Genomic DNA, 22,189 nt, shown 5'->3' on the forward strand with positions numbered 1-22,189 from the left:
CCCTCACTGCATTAGATTCTGTCATAGAAAATACACACAAGTTGTCTTAACAGTTGTAAATACCTAAACCTAATCTGAATCATCCCTCATGTGCTTTGAGACTATGTACTCTACAAAGCACTTAAAATATGTACACTTACTCAATGATCACACTGATCCAAACAGTAATATCTACCAGAGCACTCTCCAGTCTGCACTGTTGCAGAAAGCTGTACATAGATGCTGAGGGACACACAGTCATACCCACTTGCAGTCTTGTGGGGGCATGAATTCAACCTGCATACATGCTTGCTTTCTTCTGAAAGCCATCCATCCCTTTGCTGGCAGTGTCACAATTTTAAGAGTTATTTCTTAAAACCTGTCAGAATTAACATCACTGACTGCCTGACAAGCCCAAAGTTTAAGACAGTCCTTCAAAAAAAGAAATATTCTTAACACTCTGGCTTGTTGCCTGTTTTTCAGCATGAAAAACTACACAAAAGTTTTAAAAATACCCTAACAGAGAATAAAGTCTGGTCATTTCCCTTGTGAAACTTCAGAACATCTGAAAACGAAAGGACAAGCTGTTTTGCATGCATTCCATTGGTGCCAAATACAAGAGAGTGAAAGGGATCCTCTAAAGAATAATAGCAAACCATGAGTTTTATTTGCTCAAGTATCATGCTAATTAAAAAAAAAAAAAAAAGAAAAGAAGAAGCTTTCATAGCAGAGGATTGGATTTCACAATGACAACTCTTCATGGGATTTCAAGTGCCCTTAAGTGAGCAAAAGGCCAAAACTCTCCTGAATCTGCTGTCCTTGGTTTTGGCCACAGTATCTGGTATATGCGTAACATTAGATGTGACCACAGTCAGAACATCACAGGGTGCCCCACTGTCAAGGCAAATGATTCAAAATGAGATTTTTAACATCTGTGACATCATGTAATTCAATCACTTTCATAAAACACTGCTAGAAAAATGGCTGGCTGGTACCACTCCACCTAACTGTGATACCCTCTGAAAATTGAAGTAGGAGTCAATGATCCTTCTTCCATACATTTAGGCATTCTGGCCAATTAACATCAGGCCAATCTCCTTTCTCACTAGGGATTAGTTACAAGCCCAGTAAGTCACTGAGGAATTGCTTTGGTATCTGTCCATCTGTGACCTGAATAGTGTGCCAGAGGCTATAAATGCATGATTATCTTTCTCTGCAAAGTAGGTCACTTAAGGAAAATTAATCCGAAAAGCTCCAGTCACCACATTTAGCCAGTTGGAGAAGGCTGGCGAAGGGAAGGGGGGATAAGCACACATTGATGAGCTCCATTCAGAATGAAGTTATTTTGAGAAACGCTTTCATGAAACAAAGAAACAAAAGCACTTCAAATTATGTTTCTCCTTTTTGAATCATTATTGCTTATTTGCTGTTTGCTTAGTTGAATGGAGCACCAACACTGTGAAACATTGTTTAAGGTTTATTTCAGATTTTTATCAATAAAATGTGAAAAAAACATCTACTTTATTAATATTTAGGGTCTTAATGTTGCATTCATTGCATAAAATTGATTAGTTTAAAATTTATTCTATAGCATAGTCATGGTTTCAAGAAACTACTGTTATTCGAGAGCAGGTAAATTATTTTCTTCAGGTGCCACTGCAATCTGCTCTGCCTGTGTGGGGTGAGCAATCCTGTCTTGGGACAGCAGATGTGAAGAGGAATTTAGCCAAGTAAGAATGGAGTACTTTCAACAAAAAATGTGGATTCTGGTATAATAATGAAATCCATGAGACTTTACAAATATGAACAGAGCACAGTTCTGGTAGCAGCTGCCTAGATCATAAATAGTGGCATGCATTGGAAGCAGCCCAGGAGTCTGGTGGAGTGAGTATTATCAAGCAGAGGGAGTGGTATGTCAACCAGCTGGTAACAATGCATTAACTGTGCTGGCAGCAGGGAGTGACCCCTTCTGACAGCTGGGCTGGTAAAGCCTTACAGAGCAGCTCTTCATGCTCAACCAAGCACAGGGGCATTGTCAACCATTTGGTTCTGTTGCAGTAGCATCTGAGAGATCCAGTGAACACAAAGCATCACTTCTTCTCCTTGGAAGTGTAAGGCAAGTGTTTGCATTTATGTAAAATTCCCTGGTACATTTGGAAAGTATGTAAAATTCCCTGGTACATCTGCAAAAGGTCCTTATGAAAGCCCCCATGTCAAATAAGCTCCAGCTAATGCAGAAGGCTGTAAGGGCAAGATCTCTTCAACAAGCTATGCTTGCTATTGCCTACACTGAAATGAGGTGACTGCTTGATTTGATGGAGATGTTGACTCTGCTGGTACAGCAAGAGGTTGCAGCATCTCTCAAGGCATTCCTAAAAGCTCACAAGAAACCTCCTCTCATTCATGCTGAAAATGAGACTCAAGCACCTCAGCTCACATCCTGATGTAGAAGAAGTTTTAAACAAGCATTTAATTTAATTCCCAAATTACACCCCTTTTTGGATATTTCAATAAGCATTTACTGTGGCCCTCTATTAAATGTCTAAAACAACTTTGTAATGGAAAGGATTTAAACCTGATGGGTTTTGGGAGTTTGTGCCCTTGCTATTCCAAAGCACCATAAGCCTTCAATAATGATATGGAAATCTCTCCCTCCCTCTTGAATATTCAAAGCAATAGGGAAGAGAAGGGAATTTTATCTTCTATTAAATTATGGAGGAGGAGGAGGAGCTCTATAATGAGTCAGAAGTTGAAGAAACAGCCATGGAATATACCAGGTTCTATCTCTCCACTCCAGGAAGAGGCAAGAAAGAAAGGGTGTGAATTGGTCTGCCATTTTGCTCTTCCTACAGAGCTGTCTGCTTGAGGCGTCTAACTCTGAATTTATGTACATGTGGGACAGAGTTACAGAGTTAATTAATTTTAAAAACAGCAAAAGAGGGAAATCTACACTAAGAACAAGAGATTTTGTAAGAGGAAAACGTAAGACACAGAACAATTGCCTCTTCACAGCCACTGCTCACTGTCTTACATGCAGCTGTGATTAACCGTACACATGCAAGAGGAAGTCTTACTTGATAAACTGGAATTTATTTAAAAAAAAAAAATCTTCTCAAAGTTATAATCCAGAGATAATTACCAGGAAATCACTTTGAGTTAAATATTTTGAGTGCGGCCAATGAAAAACTAATTAATATTCGAAGAGATCCTTATCCTTAATTAGAGTACTCAATTTTTAGCAAAAGGAGGATAGGTCCCCTGGGGAGAGAAGGAAGAATATTAACAGAGCATGAAAGATCTGTTCTTCCTTTTGGGATAAGGAATATCTACATGATCTCAGTGGAGTTACATCAGCACAAAACCAGAGAAACATGGTTGTGAATCAGCTCATAGCAAAAGAGATGAAGGAGGCCCTTGAAGCACATTGTACTTTAAGTGAGGTGCCTAATATCAAAGGCACCCCACAGGAAAGCAAAAAAGGCAGCTGAGTGAATGAAATGAGGAATCAGCAGATGAGAGAATTATGTGTCTGGGAGTCTCTCATTCTGTACAAATATTGAAGGTTCATCCCCCTCCAGGACATGTTACTTTGTTTTGCACACACCTTTGTTCAATCTGGAACTTCAATATGCTTGAATTCCCAATTTCTATACCAATGTAGAAGGCAAACACAGAAACTTTTTCTGCAAACTTGGGCAGCTACAATATACGGAGATAGAACAGATTTATTCCTCAAGGTGTTTCACAAAGCTTTCACCTTTGTTACCCCATCAGCTTGGCCAGCCTTTTGACTGGACTCTCAACCACCCAGAGTACCCACGCAGCCCATGGACAGAAGACTTGCCTTTCCTGTTCTGTCACAGGCAGTAGTGCTCTTAGGCAGCTTCTGTACTATGCCTTATCAGCTCACTGAGGAAGGATCAATAGTTTTGTAGACTTATCAGGTGAAAGTGACAAAAGAAGTTGAATAATGATACAGACTCTTTCCATTATAAAGCAGACCACTATGCAATGGAAATGGGTGCCCATATCCTATTTAGCTCCACCGCTTAAAGTCATGCTCTGTATTTTGTTATGCAGCCTTTATTAATCACAGGGCTATAGAAACCACCACAACACAGACTGCTTTATCATGGAGGAATAGACTGGATACGAAACTCAAATTTTTAACATAAATACCACATCCAGTAACCCAGCATCGTATGCCTGCAAAAGGCAACAAAGCCAGAGTTAAAAATGGCAAAGTATGTGTTCACTGCTCATGGAAACACTAAGAGTTAATAGAAAAGAGGAGCTTTTGAAAGACACTTCACGGGATATTAAGACAAAGTTAATGCTTCAGCAACAATCTCTAGTCATGCAGGACTTGGGTCCCAGTCCTGATCCATGTTAAAGGAAGGAACAAAGCAAAGACAAAACAATGACACTACTAAGTTTCCTGTACTGCATGTTATTGCACCCTGGATGTGTTTACACAGGTAACATTTAAACTCTGATTCTTATTTAAATTATGCTGTTAAGCACAGAACCAAGCATGATTTTGTACACTGTATCACAAAGCAAAAACCCTTTTCTTAACCTGAACAAAGTCCCTGATCTCTCTGAAGAGGCTGAACTTCTGATTTTATACTTTCAAAAAGACCTTATTTTTATTAGTAATTAAATTTAATAAAGTAAACAGAATTTGTTATCTCTTTATGAAGGCCACAGAGTATAAACAAAGCACAGTAACTCTTTCTTATAACTTTAAGCCCTTTGAAAGCACAAACATGGCTAGTTAATTTCTAGGTTTTTTGCAGTAATCATTATAACCTTACTCACCTAACAATTATCCCATATTCTAAAAAAGTGAAAGAAGAAATTGTCCTTGTCCCCTTATTGAAATAGCATATCGGTGTTGTTGGAAGTAGTTTACTCTCAGATCTTCAGTGTGTAACTGATACCCAGTAAGTTTTTTTAGTGCACTGAACATTAGGCATAATTCCTTGCTGTTGCTATGGTGCTGAATACTTCAAATATTCCAACAAAATTACATTTTTAAAATCAACCAAAGTTTTTTAGGAACTTACATCCTATTTTCTGAAATGAGTAGGTATTTGACTGCAAAGAAAGTAAAATTGACTGGCATTTATGGCACTTAATCACTTTAAGAAATCAATTAGATGATGTGGCTATCAGCAAGTCAGATACTAGGACATGGTAACCCTGACACTAAAAATGATCTTCATTGTGGAACTCATCTGTACACACAAGAATTTAAAACAGTTTAACTCAAATTCACTGAATTAGTATGGATTAATTCTGCTAGGCCCATGGCTAGGCAAAATCCCAAATTTCTTTCAAAAATCTGCTAATAACAATAATTTGTGTGTGCACTGAATCAATTTGCACTCTATCAACAATGTAGCAGAATAGAGTTTTGACTTCCCTACGCACCTCTTACTTGGGCTGTCTTTTATTGAGTGCTATTCAGATTTTAACAGTTTCACTGAACTGCGCTCCCAATTACACCTTCGGTGAGTTTTTTTGTTACAAAAATACTGTGGTGGCGAGGACAAGAAACTTCTTTCACAGTGACCACTTTCTCCACCTCGTAAAATAGGGCCAAAAGCCCTGAGCTTCCAAAGGTTGTATGGACTGGGGAGTTTGCACTCTTTGTAAACTGCCCTGCCCAGTGACGCCTGGCAATGGAGATTCTAAATACAGTTTGCCTGTGGTCACGTTTAGCACCCTTCTATCTTCACAATTTTCTAAGACCTTATGGGATCTGTAACCCTTCCATTCCCATCTGAAACACTCCTGGGCACGCAGTGTTGATTTGTGTTTTTGTGCAAGGAGAATACCACTCAAGTGGGTGGCAGTGAAGCCCTCTGATCACTGCAGGTATGCTGGAGTGGAAAAAAATGCCATACAAAACACAGTAACTGTGCCCTACAGCCACAAGGACACTGAACAGGCACAGAAGAGGAAACATGAGGAAACAATTCAGCCCACAGACCTCAGTGCCAAGGCACATTTTATTTAGTGGTCTCGATGAGGCTCAGAAGGCTTTGGAAGCTGCAGGTCGATTCTACTGGACTCAGCTCAGCTTTTCAGCTCTGCAACAACACAGTGAAGACAGTAAAAGCTACTCTCTGGGCAACCACAGCCACATGCAGAGCAGTGAGCTGGCTGAAGAGACTTCAACCCTGTAAGCCTGACATAAGCCTTACACAAATAGTGGAGATCCTCAGCACAAGCCTCTGCCTGAATTTATAGGTGCTGTCACAGCTGTAACTGGAGCGTGTTGTGCCTCTGCTGAAGATGGAGCAGCTGTTACAAGTGGTTCAATGTGAAAGATTTACAAATGCCTGGTTTAGTTCCTAGCTGAACCTTCTGTTATTGATACAACAGGATGGCTTAGCCTATAAGATCCCTTAATGCTGGCTCCCATCTTACTTTTATAGAAAACACTGACCTCAGCAGAAGACTCAATACAGCTTCAGGGCCTCACAATTTCACTACCAGCAATAAAAAAGCATTTTTTTGGAATGACCTACAGAAATGGTTCTATATCATTTGCATAAAGATTCTGATTTATGACTACTGGGCCTCCACCCAGGTACCTTAGGACCTTAGGTTGTCTTATGATATCAAATAGTAACTACTGGTGCAATTCATTTTTGCATTACAATTGGCAGTTTGCTTATCTCAGTAAATACAAGGACATGCATTAATCACACAGGTAGTGCCAGAGATGGACTCTCGTTTGCATGCTGACAACAAAATAAGCTTATTCCATTATGGGAACTGAAGCTACAGGGAAACATTGAAAATTTAATTAAGTTTCATTTATCTCCTATGGTAGCCATGCACTTACTTAAGAGTCAATAGCCTAAATATAAAGTCCAACCTAAAGCATCTATGGAACTCTCAGAAGTACTTTGAAGAACAAGCAGTAAGTAGCATGATATGATGACAGTAAAATATTTATTGACTGTATATGTTTGAACAAAACAAATCACAAGTGAGTTGTAACACATGCGGATACTGCAAGCCATATTTTTTTCCATTCCACTTCCTTAAGAGAATGGAAGTATTACATTTGCCTTGTTTAAACCAAATCTGAATCCAAGAAGAGACTGTATTACTTGCACTATGTTGATCCTAAAGTCAAATTTACTAAAATCTAGTTAAATTGATTAATCAAGAGATTAAAGTTAATACATGGGAAGCCTCTGATACTGATACTTTCCCCATTAGCTACAGCTTAAGTGTAGGAAGCATTCCCTATGTAAGTTTCTCTCCCTAATTGTAAAATATCCCATTTTTAAAGAAAAAACTAACATGGCTCCTTTCTTAACAAACTGATAGTTAACAGTTCTTATTTACTCAGTCTATACTAAGTAATTTTAGATTTCCTTCATCTTCTTTTTGGAATAATGAAGATGATTGGGCTCAAGAATTCAGCTGAAAAGTAAAATATAATAATTTATAGATCCATTCTTTCCAATTCAACACTTAATTGATGTAACAGTTTCCAAGAAGAATATAAAGCTTGGCTCCCCTCTTATCTCCTCATCTCATCTTACTTAACTCATTGCAATCCAACAGGGAAAGAATGAGTTGCACATGAGTTTTTCGAGTCGTGAGCTCACAGACAGCAGAGCAGAGACTGAACTTTCATCCATTCACAAGGCTGTGCCTATGTGCCACATGTCATCATGTTTGTTTTCTAGTATTGCAAGCTCTAGTTCACTTTCCCTGATAAGGCCTCTAGGCAAGAAAAAGGATAGGGCAAACACAATGATGTGAAGATGTTTAAAAGTCAGCTTTCTTCAGCCTCCCACTATGCTGATCATAAGCCCAGCACAAATTATTCCTAAAGTGCCAAAGAATAATTAAACCAAAATACTAAAACCTCTGGAGAGTATAGAAGGAAGATACTGCGCGATAGGTGTTGTCATGTAATTACATTAGTTTTGCATTCCAAAGTATTTCCTAAATAAAGTGCAGGTAACTTGCTGTCATACACAGTGATCAGTTAGAACACACTTCACACACATAGGAAATTAATTTGGCTATTTTCTTAAAATGGGGCCAAATTAATCTGAATGCATTACTTACATGCAATTGGCTTCAGACAACAAAACCGCATTTTTCTGTTCGCATTACAGTGAAAAGAAAAATTCCTTTGGCAAACTACTAGAGCTGAATAATGAGTAGAATTCAGTCAATTCACTTTCAGGGTTTGGTTTGGTTTTGGTTTTTTTGTGTGAACCATGTTATTTGAAGAAAATTACTTCTTAATTACCTGTGGGATTGCAGTCTCCCAGAAGAATGGTTTCCACTACTCTAACTTTAATTTAGAAACCAAACTCTCTGCATTTCATATCAGAAAGACAGAACATCATTACATCACAGTGCCATGGAGTAAAATCAGCAAAGGCAACAACTGTTGGTTGTTGCTGATCCGGAGATGTGGACCACTCATAATGCTTTATTATTGTGTACTTGAGAAACCAGAGTTCTGGACATTCCAGATATTTTATTTCAACATGTTCACACAGCTCTAGCTTCATTTGCCAAATGGCTTAAGAGCTGATTAAAAAATTCTTATATTCTAGTTCATTGCTGATTTGTGTCAACTCAATTCATTACAGACAAAACTTGATGGTTGTTTGGTGTTACTGTGAAATACTCTTAAACTCAAAAAGATAACACATAAAGTACACATTTTTGACAGACAAAATTGTTGTGTTTATGTGTGCCTCCCCCTAACCTCTACCCATGTTTGCCAGAACAAGGCTGACACTATTGATTTCCCATTTCCAGGGGTCTGCCTGCTACAATGTGACAGAAAATCAACATGACACAATTATGTTTAATCAAATGACTTGTTCAGGTGCAGACTGAATGCTGTTTGCACATTTAGAGACATCCTGAAATGGCTTAGAGGGAAGTAGCTTTGGCTGTTTACTTGATCAATCAGATTTTACTCTGTTCTTCTTGAGGCTTACACTATCTGGACAGGATTCTTGACCTGGAGGGTAGGGAGAGTAATTGAAACAGTCCATCAGGGAGCCATGGCAGGGTGACCGCAATCCCAGGGAACATCACGCTATGTTGCCTCCACAGAATACAGAAAGCAAAAGTGTGGATTGCAACACTGCCAGGAGGTACAAATAAAGGCGGTATCTGGGAAAGAGGGTTTAGTGAATTAGACCTGCCTTCAGCAGGTTTAGATGTTTAAAAGGTAAGTGAGGTTAAGTATCCCAACATAGCACTTCATCCACCCAATTTTAGGTGCTTCTCTAGGAAGAAAAGCATCAGGCACTACTGAAACCCTTCAGGTGTTATTTTTTGACCTCATTGTCACATGGATGTGGGAGAATTTGCTCCACCAGATAACCCAGGCCACAACATCCTCCAAGAGAATTACTACCTTAATTACTACCTATTAATTAATTAATTAATTACTACCTATCACTAAAGAAGGGAAAAATCTTTAGCAATCTTAATTCATTTGACAAAACCAAGACACTTATAAAGTATCATATAAGTAAAACAGCATGGATCTTTTGCCTTGGACTTGAAACTAAGCTTTTAACTTCACGTAAAAATTAAAAGCTTCTCGTCCTTGGTTCATTGGTCTTGCAGGGATGTAAAATGATCCCTCAAAGAATATATATATCTTACATGCATGCATACATACATGCACACACACAAATAGATTTTATGAATTCCAGATAAATTCTAGAAAAAATAACTTGGTCGAAAGCTATTTTTTGTCTAAGTTATTATTTTAAACATGAAATATTCCTTTAAAAAATACATTATGTTAGTTTTCTTTTAACGTAGAGAGTTTTCTAAACTGCTATTCTCTTTTGTGTTGAACTTTAGCTTTTATATATGCATTCTTTCAAAAAGTGGACAGAGGTAATCCATTTGATTGAATCCTATCAATAAATATCTAAAACCAGCAAGTGGCTTCATCAACATGATCTCTTTGCACCACACAGACAACTGTATATTGGCTCTGAACTGGTGAAGTTAAAAGGCACAACAAAGGCACATGTGTGCCTGAGAATGAAAAATATTCCAGGGACAGAAGAGCAACTCCATCCTATCCTCCCTGTTTTGTGTAACTGCTGGAGAAGCCTGTACGAGCTCAAGGTACAGTTGTCAATTCTGAAGATTTACTCTGGCATCAGAAAGGTAGCAAAGGAACAGGAGCTGCATTCACATCTCCTGAATTCACACACTATTTCTGCCTACTCTTAAGCCAAGCAGAATTTGGTATAGCAGCACTTCTACCTCACATTTTCCACTAGGAAAAAATCATAACTGAAGCCAGCTCTCATTGCTTTACCTCATTGGAAGTCCATATGGGTTTCATTAACACCATCTAAGCACTTTATAAATGGCAAAGCCCATGGATGAAAGAATCCATGTCATGTGTTTCAGGGGAATCCACAGCTGACATTTCACCAATACTCAAAGTGGAAATGTTTCATGACTGAAGATGTTTGGCATCTTGTAACTCTGGTGCAGTTTATACTTTACATTCAGATGCAGTGTAAATTGCCCTCTCATATATCTAATACATCCCCTATCATTTAGCATATCTTTAATACTATCCCCATCAATGACATCACAAATAAAATTAAAGACTGGCTCTTAAGCTTAAATACTTGCAGAAGATGGTGCTAGTCATCCCCTTTCTGTTTTCAGAATATATCTCTTGTGCAAGGAGAGAAGGTAGATAGGAAGGGAGTAATACAGCAAATTCTAAAAAGAATATAAAAATCCATAGACTAAATCGGTCACTTCATCTTTAACATAAGATATTAAACATAAAGTATTAAAGGATGAAGTTCCATTTATTTATTTTCTGATTGGAAGTTTGAGAAAAATGAGTTCTACACTTTTTCAAGAATAGGAATTAATTAGTCTTTCTTTAATATTGTCATTATAGTGTTTGTTTATCATAATGTCTACTGGATGGCAGTGAAACCATAAAAGCACAGTACACATAACTTCAGGAGCAGATATCTATTTATATATGCAGCTTCTCATAGGAGATGTGCACATACCTCATGATCCCCCACTACACCTCAAATAACACAGGAGGCAGAGTAACTTGTTGATATCAGTAAAAAATATCCAAACTGATATATCCATCCAATGGAGCTTCACTTTTGTTAAAAAGTGTATTCAGCTACAGGCTTTCATCTTATCCCCTCTCTCTTTTAAAAAAAGCCTTCTTCAAGTATTCTACTGGGTTTGGCCCCAGTGCCCAAAAAGTGTAACATACATGCTCTCTCAGAATAAATCAGGCAGATAAGGAACAGCAACACAGGGAAGTTTCAAAAGAACATGGGAGCAGGTCAAACAGACATAATACCTGGTGCAGGGTAGAGGGGCCAAGTGACTTGGAAATGTAAACACCCTACAGGTGAAAAGAGCTTCTAACTGAAAGATTCAGGGTTGTTTTATTTGTTTTATCATAGAATCACAAAATGGTATGGTTTGGTTTGGAAGAGACCTTATTGACCACCTATCTACAACTTGTCTGCCATAAGCAGGGTCATCTTCCAGTAGACTACGTTGCTCAGGCCCCCATCCAACCTGTCCTTGAACACTTTCAGGGATGGGACATCCATGACTTCTCCAGACAGCCTGTTCCAGTGTGGCACCACCCTCATTCTAAAACATCTGGGTGAAGATGGATATAAAATGAACAGCTGGAGATGTTTCCTCATTAAAACATAAATATTCAAGAAAGTATGGCCTAGGGGAGGCAGGTTTATGTAGACTTTAAAGGAGTAAGCTTTAAAGCTGTATTTTGAAACTACGTTGTTGCTACGAGTTGGAACATATTTTAATACAAAAAACTGACAAAAAGCCAAGTTTTCTCTTGCTGAAGTTTTTTTAAACATGATTTGAGCTTGTGGAATTTGAACTCAAAACTATTTAGCAACACTTGAATTTCCTTCACTAAGGAGGTATGACAGGGGCATTCTTCCATGACTACTGACTGTAAGTTGCACAAGTGCATCTGATTTTATTAAAAAAATCAAAGTTAACATGAAGTGAACCTTGGGATGAGTAAAATACACAAGAATTGAAATGCAATAGCGATGGATATTGTTCTGCACAAATCTTCAATTCTCTTCAATGTTTTTTTCTCTAAAACTGTATAACCTTTTCAAAAAATTCTATGTGGATGGAAATATGTACCCTGAAACCCAAGACCAGATTATTCTTGCTTTTCACAGAAACACGTCATAATGACAGAGTCAATTTAGAGACAGAAAACAGTCAATTAACAAGTCTGGAAATGTTTCTTTAGCATTTGCCTACCCACATAGATGGTTGCATAAGCGTTGTATTTTTATGTTGGCACAGGTAAGGGGACTTGAAACAAAGCAGCTACACAACAGCTACTAGGAGTCTTCATTTTCTAACATAGACTTCTGAATGACTTCTGGGGCACGAGACAGGGTACTGAAGAGATCTCTTTGCTGAGGCAAAGCATGTGTGTGTGCAGACGGGTGTAAACTGTGTGATACTCTTACCTGCAGAACCAACTGCCATAGAAAAATCTCATTACAAATAGTCCAAATTTCAGGTTCTAAAGAAAGCCCCCAGCTTTCTTATCAATAATTAATTCTAGCTGAATTTACAGGCATGGGTGGTTCATGTTACATTGGTCTTGAAATACTTCCATGTAACTCCTTTCCTAGCCAATGAAGAGGAGACTATGATGTTTGAGTGATCAGACCTGGTGAAAAACGTGTTTGTCCTGCAAAACATCCCCTCTGTCTTTCTTTTTAAAAGGGCTTCTGATTTCAAGATCAAGACTTTTGGAAAACCCACTGAGACCCAAGTGATCAACAGCCATGTGGTTGTTATGGTTTTTTCTTCCCTGGCAACTTCAGGTATTATTGGCTTTCTGGTTTTGTTCCTTTAATGGGAGGCTGAAAAATTCTAAGTATACAGTGAACTTTCCAATGCAAAGAAAGCGTGACATTTGTTTCAAAGTGCTAAGTCTTTCCACAGATGAGTTTCAAATGAAAAGCAATTCTACAAAATGACTATTTCCTCTCAAAGCTTTTTGTTTGTTTGTTTTCTTGGGGAATAGTGTGTTGAGACCTGCAGCATTTCTTTGGTGCATCTGTTCTCTTTTATATTAACAACAATTTTCAGCCTTGAAAAAAAATTTTAAAAGACATCCAAAAGAAATCTCTAATATATTATGGACAGGACTTTGGTCTACTTCATGGTGCTTCAGGGAAGTTCAATTTGTAGTTTATAAAATTATAAAATGACAGAATGTTAAGAGTTGGAGGGAACCTTAAAGATCATTTAGTTGCAAACCCCCATGCCATGGGCAGGGATACATCCCATTAGACCAGGTTGCTTAAGACCTTGTCCAGCCTGGCTCTGAACACAGCCAAGGTTGGGACATCAATCTCCTTGGGCAACCTGAGCTCCAGTACTTCACCAGATTCAAAGGAAATAATTTTTTTCTAATATCTAACTTAATTTCATGTCTTTCAATTTGTACCAATTACTCCTTGTCCTAGCACTACAACTCCTGATGAAGAGCCCCTCTCTGACTTCCCTGTAGGCTCCTTCAGATACTGAAAGGTTGTTTTGAGGTCTCCATACAACCTTCTCTTCTCCAGGTTCAACAGCCGCAACTTTCTCAGTATGTCTTCATAGAGAAGGTGCTCCAGTCCCCTTAATCCTAATCCTTATACACCTAATCCCTTCTTACTGATTGAAAGGTTTCCCATAATGACATGAAACAATATCAAAAACAGTGATGGAAGGAGGAGTAAAGAAGACATGAGGTATCAACTGTCTACATAAGATCTTCTAAAACTACAGTTTTAATGTTTTCTGAAAAGATGGTGGCATGCTTAAGTTTACAACTCAAAATCCATCCAATTTTAAAAATTATATGTACAAATTATACTATGTACAAACCTCACAGACACTGCTTACAAATTTAAACAAGCATTCACTCTGGTATCAAAATGCACAATAGAAAACGTTTGTTATTCAAGTAAGTTACTTGGAAAATCTAGAATAAAGAACTATCTCCTCTACTACTGCCTAAAAATGACAAAAACAGGTGATTTCATGCTTAAGAGTAGACTCCTAAAATTAATTCCTGCAGTTCAAGAATTGTATTTGTGAGAATATTAACAAAAGTAATGATTGTTAAATAATGGGTGCAACACAGAAATCCAACCCAAGCTACTCGCCCTACCGAATCAGACTTAGCGTTAAGCATCACATATCCCAATTCACAAAGCCGGTGTTTACAGTTGCTGAAGTATTAGCAATCTTTAATGCCATCCATACTTTGAATAGGTTGAACCCAATGCATTTACTTCAAAAATAGGATTTCATTCCTTAAGCAAGTTCATTTTCTTTTGGTTTTAACTGTTTTTTGGGGGTTTTTTTCTTATGTATATGATTAAAGGAAGGAAAATCACACAGCAAAAGTAGTATGGTTTTGGCTTGTTTTGTTGTCTTGTTTTTTTTTAAATACAAATTGCATAAGAATTATATTCCTCTTCTAAGAATGTACTTGACAGGTATGTTTCAAGAGTGCTTTGTTGTCCCTGAAGATGGTATTTATATAATCTAATTTCAGACACCCAACTCATATAATTTACATCATTCTCTAGGAGTTCTTACTAAATAAACCTCAGGAAGTAAGCAATTCACATACCCTAAATAAGAACATTCCTATGTGCACAAGGGAGATGGTGAAATTACTCTCTTAAGCGTTAGATTATTTTTGCTTTCACCCATTTCCCAAGCTATTAAAATTAGCTCTTTTAGTTCCAGAGTTTCTTACTTTTGAAGACTTAAGCCACACATACAACATAGACATTCTTCCTCTCTACCTCTCCTTCCATTACTAGAAATATCTTATTTAAATGGTTTACTATGTATTTCAAAGATATATTAAAGAATCACCAGAAACTGACAAAATTAGGGAAGTCAGACATAAAAAGAATAATTACACAAACACAATGTGAGACCTTCCTTTCAAACTACTAATTTCTTAGATGGGACTTTTATTTTGAAGCTATATGAGCTAGATTCCAGCAGCTTAGGCAGAAGTACAGGAGTTTGGGAAGCAGCAGGAATTGGGTCAGGAAAGGAGGGGATAGCACCAGGCTCACGCCAGTGAAGGACAAGAGGCTGGAAGAACAATACAGCTGGCCTTCACAATATCAGAAAATGCTAGTTGAGGGCAAGTCAGATCTAGTCTAAGTTTCTATATTAACCAGTTCTTTGCTTACACTCTCAGCTGGAACATATCACCTCTTAGTTTCTTCTCTGAATGTGACACAAGAAATAATCTTGTTCAACAGAGCAATTGAATTTTGCAGAATTCCTCTAGTGTGCCCTAAAATGTTACAGTTCACTATAGTACTGCGCAATGTGAAGAAGTTGCTGCCTTTTACGTTATACAGAAACCTTTCAAAAATGCCTGATTTACCCTTTTCCATTCCAGAAAGCTTTCAAAACCCAGGTGCATAAAGTTTAGAGCAGCTTGATTTCATCTCATAGCTGTTCTTTACGCAGGAGCTTTGATTAGAGAGCTTGTGAGCATCCTCACAAAAATAAATAATCCTCTGATCAGGTTAAATCGCATTCAAACCCAAGTATTTTTAAAAAAGCAATATGCGCCCCTGGACTACCTGATAAGGAAGCATAACTCTATAATAAACATCTAAATTCTAGGATTTGAGTTTAAATTCAAATTACAAAATACCCCAATAATTATTAACTCAAAGATTTTCCTTAAAGACAAGTTAGCAGTTCTGCCTGATTCACAAAGTACCTGTACTATAACACAACTACAATATTTAAGCTTGTAGAAGTGAATAGTTTCAATACACACAGTGAAAAAATCTACTGAAGAGATTTCTAGGTACAACTTTTAATGAAAACTCAGAGAAAGAGCATGACCTAGCAGCAAGACTTTTTGGTTCTTTGTTGTACAGCATTGGATTTACATGCAGCATTATTAAATGGTAACCTATCTAGACAATAACATATCTAAGATATAAGCATCATTCGAATTAAGTCCATTTTCACTAAGGCAATGAGTCAAAATTCCCTGTTAAAAACTTGAATACAAAAATACGAGTTTTAACGAACAAGCAACAAACACACACATTATATATTATCTGATTAAAACATTATGCAATAGAAATTCCAAGTTTACGTGTTACAAAATAAAATGAGGTAACAGGTACAAGTCATGGTCAACAGGAAATTGAAAAGTTTCGAAGTTTGTCCCAGAAGAATCCTCTTACATTTCCTTTCTGAAAATGTGTTTTATCAGCTTCTTAAGGTGTCAAAAATGGAATAAAGCTTGTTATAAGCAAATGTATTCCCTTCAAGAGTGAAAGAGCAAATTCAAGTTATCAAAAAGCAGCACTTGCAAAGTTCACCAAATACACTATTCAGCCTTAAAGTATAATTCAGATATTAAAACTGAATAGTTTTAATAAAAGTTTAATCCTCATGGTGCATAGTAGACAATTGCTGGTCATGTGAAAGCTTTAAAAGTCAGTCACATCTGTAGTGGTCAAAATTTTTTAGCAACTTTTTTTTTCTCCAAACCCCAATTTATAATCAACAGTTTTCAGTTGGAGAAAAAGACCAAAAAATCACAACTTGAAGAATGTGGAAATTACTTTTAAACAGGAAATATATCTGAGGAAACTAAATTTTACTTAAGAAATATATATATAGAACAAAAATAGAAATATGTATATAGAACAAAAATATGTATATTTTTTAGTCTTTATTTAAATGTTAGATTTGATTACCTAGATTTTGCTAGAAAAAAAGTCTTCTTGAACTAGCTATTGTTCAGAAAAGGACTGATAAATGTCATGGACAAGACTTTTAAAAATTCTGATGCCATTCCTTAAGCTACATTTTACCTCATTTGTTCTGGCAACATTTACCCATGACAGCAGTGCTCAGTGTGTAGAATATTATAGGATGTGGGAGTTCACAGTAATATTACTTCATTGTTCAACATTAACCAACATACATAGCTTCAAAAATGCAAGATATTTAATTACAAGAGTTTATCTTTGGTGCACGACTTGTAACTGTTTAGTACACTTATCTCTCAAGCAGTTGATCTGAATTACACTGCTTGTGAAGAGCATTAGGGCTTTCCAGATTAGAATTAAATTGAAGCAACTAGACTTCAGCACTGTAATGCTCAAGGGGAATTAATGGAATTTTAGACATATTCTGGAGAATGTCAATTTCAATTCTTACAACTATTTACTGAAATAATAAGACATTTGAGTTCTAGTAAAACTCTGGTGACTCGAGTAATGCTGATTTTTGGGGTCAGAAAATAACTATAAATACAAAAGTAGTCCATACTCATGCAGCTGAAATAAAAGATCTCAGCTACTTATGCTAAGACCTACAAGGCAGGAGAAAACATATATGGCCAAAAAAGACATGCTATAACAAAATCCAACTCAACATTTTTCAGGTGTGCAGATTGAAAATGACAAGCAGGAGGATAAAAACTAAAGCATGACCTTCACACCTGTAATTGTTGACCTTTTCCACTCCTATCAGACCTCCAATTCATATAAGGACCTGAAACCCCTTACTTGAATCACTGTTTTGACAGTGGCCCCCTTCAAACCTTTACTCCTCCCCTCCTCTGTCACAGACACACCTGGCTCTGCTGTGTTTGACAACCTTCTTGGCAGCCCCAGCTCCCACCTGGCCAGCCACCACTGCCACACAGAGCTGCTCACATCATCTTAGCTGCCCACGAAGCTACAGCACTTGCCCCATGACTGCATGGGCTCCTTCTGTGCCTCCACACACCTGCTTCCGTGTGCTCCAACACACACTGAGGACCACATCTTTTCATTCTTCACACAGTAAGTATCTAGTGTTAATGCCAGAGCATAATGGAGCTTTCCCATTTATTGAATAAATGAACTTGCTATGGTAGTGTTATTTCAGAGCAGGGTAAACCAGCCCGGGTGACTCTCACATGCCCTACAGCTAAACTCACTGCAGGGAAATCCACAATGCCTTTTCTTGTGAAAAGCACCTAGAGATTGATCAGCAGTTTCTGGACTAAAGGCAAATCAGTGAAAAGAAATTCCACAAACAAGACAACACTCAAACACCCTTGCAGCATTACCTTCCTCACCCAGAAGTGCTGACTAAACTTTACCTTTGCTGAAATGTAGAATGCAGAAGGAAAAGGCCCAGGATCAGCAGAAGTTACCAGGGTGGACAAGGAAAGGGCTCATTTCAGCCATCTTCTCCATCACACACGGAATGCCACATACACACCACATCATCAGAAAGGCAGGCAACAAGCAAAAGCACAGTTCTTTCCTGACACATGAGAAGCCCAAGGAGTCTCCAATAATCGGGACATGAGGTTTTAATTTTTTTTTCCTTGGTAAGTCAGGGCAAGCAGACTGCCTGCGGAGAGCACTGTTCTAGACAGCACAAGCAGCTAGGTGTATCTACCTAGTTGCTAAGTTATTATTATGAAAACCCTCTACAAAAACATGCCCATTTAACCAGGATTAACACAATCCTGGAGGCTTCACTTTCCATCTCCTTTGTGCATTGTTTCATGCAAATTTATTTATTTATTTATAATAAATAAATAAAAATGATAATAAATTTATAACAAAATTCTTACCTATTCCAAAAATTTAATTTATTTCAAAGAGGTATATAAACTTGGGTTTTCTTCAGTAATATTTCATTAACAAACTTGAAGCTACCATTAGCAGGACAAATCACTGGTCTTTTGAGAATGAACAAGAAGTCTCAAAATGCAGAGTTATTGTTGGAAGATTAATTCTAGCTACTGATATCTAACAGGACAAAAACCTAAAACTACGCACTCACACTGCATACATTAAGTAGACAGAAAAATGCAATGCATGTAAAAGTTTTGTAAACTCTACTCTATATCATTAAAAATGACAACAGGATTTCAAAAGTGTCTTCAGTAATGCTCAACGGAGACCAAACTTAGTTACTACATTGGCATACCAGAAAACATATTTACATATGCAGAACCAGAGGGGATATCATCAAACTACCATTTTTTAAAAGAAGAAACCACACTTTTCATGTGCGGGCTTTATCACAACGCCTTTTCACAAAAGTATTGATAGAAAATTTTGATACTCAAACAGTTTAAACAAACTTGTTACAGAGCACTGATAGATCTGCAACATTTGTAATACTCCTTCACCATGCACATAACATTCCCACAATGCACCATTTCTTCTGAAACGTATAATACATGCACTGGTGACAGTATAAAAATAATACATGCACTGGTGACAGTATAAAAATAAAAAAATAGTGTAAGAGGGTTTTTCTCATTTGAAAAATGCAATTTTTTTCCCCAGATCCTTAACAGTATTATTCTCTTACAAAAACTGAGATGTTCTGCACAATTTTGGTTTCACTTGTGCTCACTTTGAATTGCATAACATATCTGAAGTATTAATATTCCCCAAAATTTGATCAAGAGCTCTTAAATTCTACTTAGGCTGAATTACACAACACTTAAAAAATAAATGTAGTATTTCTAGATGTGTTCTAACTTTATTAAGTATTTCACTTACTCTCCATGGTCCCAATAAATTATGTGTTTTATTGAGAGCAACTCGTTTACAATTACTTCTAATAGGCAAGATGTATCCATTGTAACTCGTCACTTGCATAATTAAATAAAAAGTCCTACCTTTCTCAAAGAACAGAGCACTGCATTCCTAGTGCAAAAAACAAGAATTCAGTCTAAAGCAGAGCTACACTTCTCTTGTATTTTGAAAAAAAGTTGAAAAATTTTACAACTGTCAGAGAACTGTGCAATTAAAGCCTGCTTTAAACATGATAATCCAAAAATGCTGTAAGAGTCCCTTTTCTTCCAAGAACTTGTCAAGGAAAGGTTGACATTGAGTCCCATCAGCCACTCAAAGAATGTGTACAAAAATAATTTAATTGGAATATTCTATGAAGCAGGTAATTTTACTAAGAGCTCAGACACTGACATATTGATTCCTGTTAAAGGGACACCTACACTAACCAGTGTTCAAGGGCTGATTAAACTATAATGTTCCCCCAAATCTTATTCCAAGAGATTTTCTCATATTTTTTTTTAAATTAGAAAAAATATTACAAATCCAAAAGTGAGTCCGCTTTTGGGGTGAGAGGTGGGTTTGCTTTGTTTCTCCAAACAACATGGGAGAAGGTCCCTTTAACAAGGAAGGAGATAGGTATCACTTAATCAGGATGTGGGAATGGAATCTGTACCTATGGGTAAATGGCAATGCGTTCTGTGTTGGTTCAGCCCTTGGTTCTGAGTTCTGCGTCACTTCTGGCATCGCCCGCTCGTCATCTGTCCCGTTAATGCTCTCCGGAGTTAAAGGAGACTGAATATCCCCTCCAGCTGATTCCTTAAGTGAAAAAAACAACATATTTAAATTACAAACTAACCTGCCCAGAAAGGTTATGTACATAAATGCACTAACATTCATTCTTAAACAATACACAAACTTTAGTTAGTATTAATATGGTGTTCAGATTTCCAGCATCCCTCATGGTCCCATTTCATCATGTGTATTTAATATACAGAAGTATATCACCAAAAGATACACATTATCTTACACAAAACATAAGTGGCATATGTATTCTTTGCAAGATCCAATCTTTCACTTACTACAGACCTCTCTCTTACCTGGAATTACATTCCACCCTCATTCTGATACATAGTGGGTGACTCTTGACACTTGGAATTCTTGTCTCATACTTTACATTCTAATGCAGTGAAACAAATTCTGGTATTTGTTTCAAAATCTAGCTTTTGTGCTGTTTATTAACCAAAGTGAACAGTGGGAGGGCCATTTGTAGTGCGTTCCCAGTTTCATCTATAAGCCATCTGTAAAGAACACTTGTTCACCAAAGTACAAGCAAAAATTTTCATAGGCATGTTAGCCTGGCCTAGCTCTTGCTGGTCATGCTATTATCTGCAAAGTAGAATACTCCAGCTACAGCCAGGTGTACACATAGCTATGGCTATGCAATTGAACACCTGGAGAACTTAATGGTTGCCTCCCAGCAGAAGGCACTGCTGTGGTTTTCATTACCTTTCATCACACCAGCATGTACATTTGTGTGTACATTTAAGTATGAAAAAGAAGAGAATTGATAATATAAAGAGGCAAAAAAATTATTCTACACAAATGGCATGGTTTTGTCTCCTACTACTATTATTATTGTTATTATTATCATCATCCAATAGGATAGAACAGTTTCCATTGACAATAAATGAAAGACTTTCTGGATCTAAACGCTTTTCTTCTATTTTTTTCTTTTTCTCATAATGTAGTTTCTCAAACTACATTATGTATTATAAAAATTTACATACCACAGTTTAAAATATCTGAATAGCTTTAAGATAAATAAGTATCTTCAAGATAAAATTACTGCAACACTACTACTAGATACATAAAATCAGAATGTACTTATTAAAATGTTTTAAATGTGAGTGCAAAAAAATTATTTCAATAGAAGGAAAAAAATTACAATTTCCATCTAGGCTTTTTTTTCATTAAAGTACTTCCGTAGACTTCTAATATGAATGAAATGCAAGTAACAAAAATTAAGGCAGAAAAACATCCCCGTCTATGTAATAGCTAAAGGTTCATGGCCTGCAAATTCAGGAACAAAAGAAACATCAGTTTTTAATGTGTTTCTTCTCCACAAAAAGTACAGGTTAATCAGTGCCTCCACACATTCACAACCACCCCTGCCTGATAAGTAATTTTTTTGCAGACAACTCTAATGGAGCTGACTATGAACAAAGCACCAAATATAATAGAAAAAGCCACTTTAATTGAAAAGATTTTTCACAAATGTTTACAAATAATATTTTCCCATTTTATATTAATTAGAGGAGTAAAAGTATTTTAGAAACATTTTGTGACATGTGCATCTGTAATTAAGTTTTTATTGTATACCATTATAACTTCACATATCCACTCCAGATTTTACAAAATTGGACATGACATTGTGATATTTAGTATTTAATTTAAACATAATAGTGGGGTATCCATCAAAAGACATCTTATATTTCAACATCTTTAAAAAAACCCACAGA

The 22,189-nt window shown here is 36.9% G+C and overlaps 1 protein-coding gene across 1 annotated transcript in view; it reads right to left on the bottom strand.

Annotated features, from left to right (window-relative positions):
• The window catches only part of HOMER1 (homer scaffold protein 1), an 87,191-nt gene that overhangs the window by 26,320 nt on the left and 38,682 nt on the right, over positions 1–22,189 (bottom strand). Inside the window, exon 5 of the mRNA XM_071425260.1 lies at positions 20,344–20,486. Coding sequence (XP_071281361.1) covers positions 20,344–20,486 — 143 coding nt within the window. The remainder of the gene's footprint in view (positions 1–20,343; positions 20,487–22,189) is intronic.

This window comes from Agelaius tricolor, unplaced genomic scaffold, assembly GCF_023055355.1.
Source record: "Agelaius tricolor isolate 1412-34295 unplaced genomic scaffold, bAgeTri1.0.p SCAF_4, whole genome shotgun sequence".
Lineage (NCBI taxonomy): Eukaryota > Metazoa > Chordata > Aves > Passeriformes > Icteridae > Agelaius > Agelaius tricolor.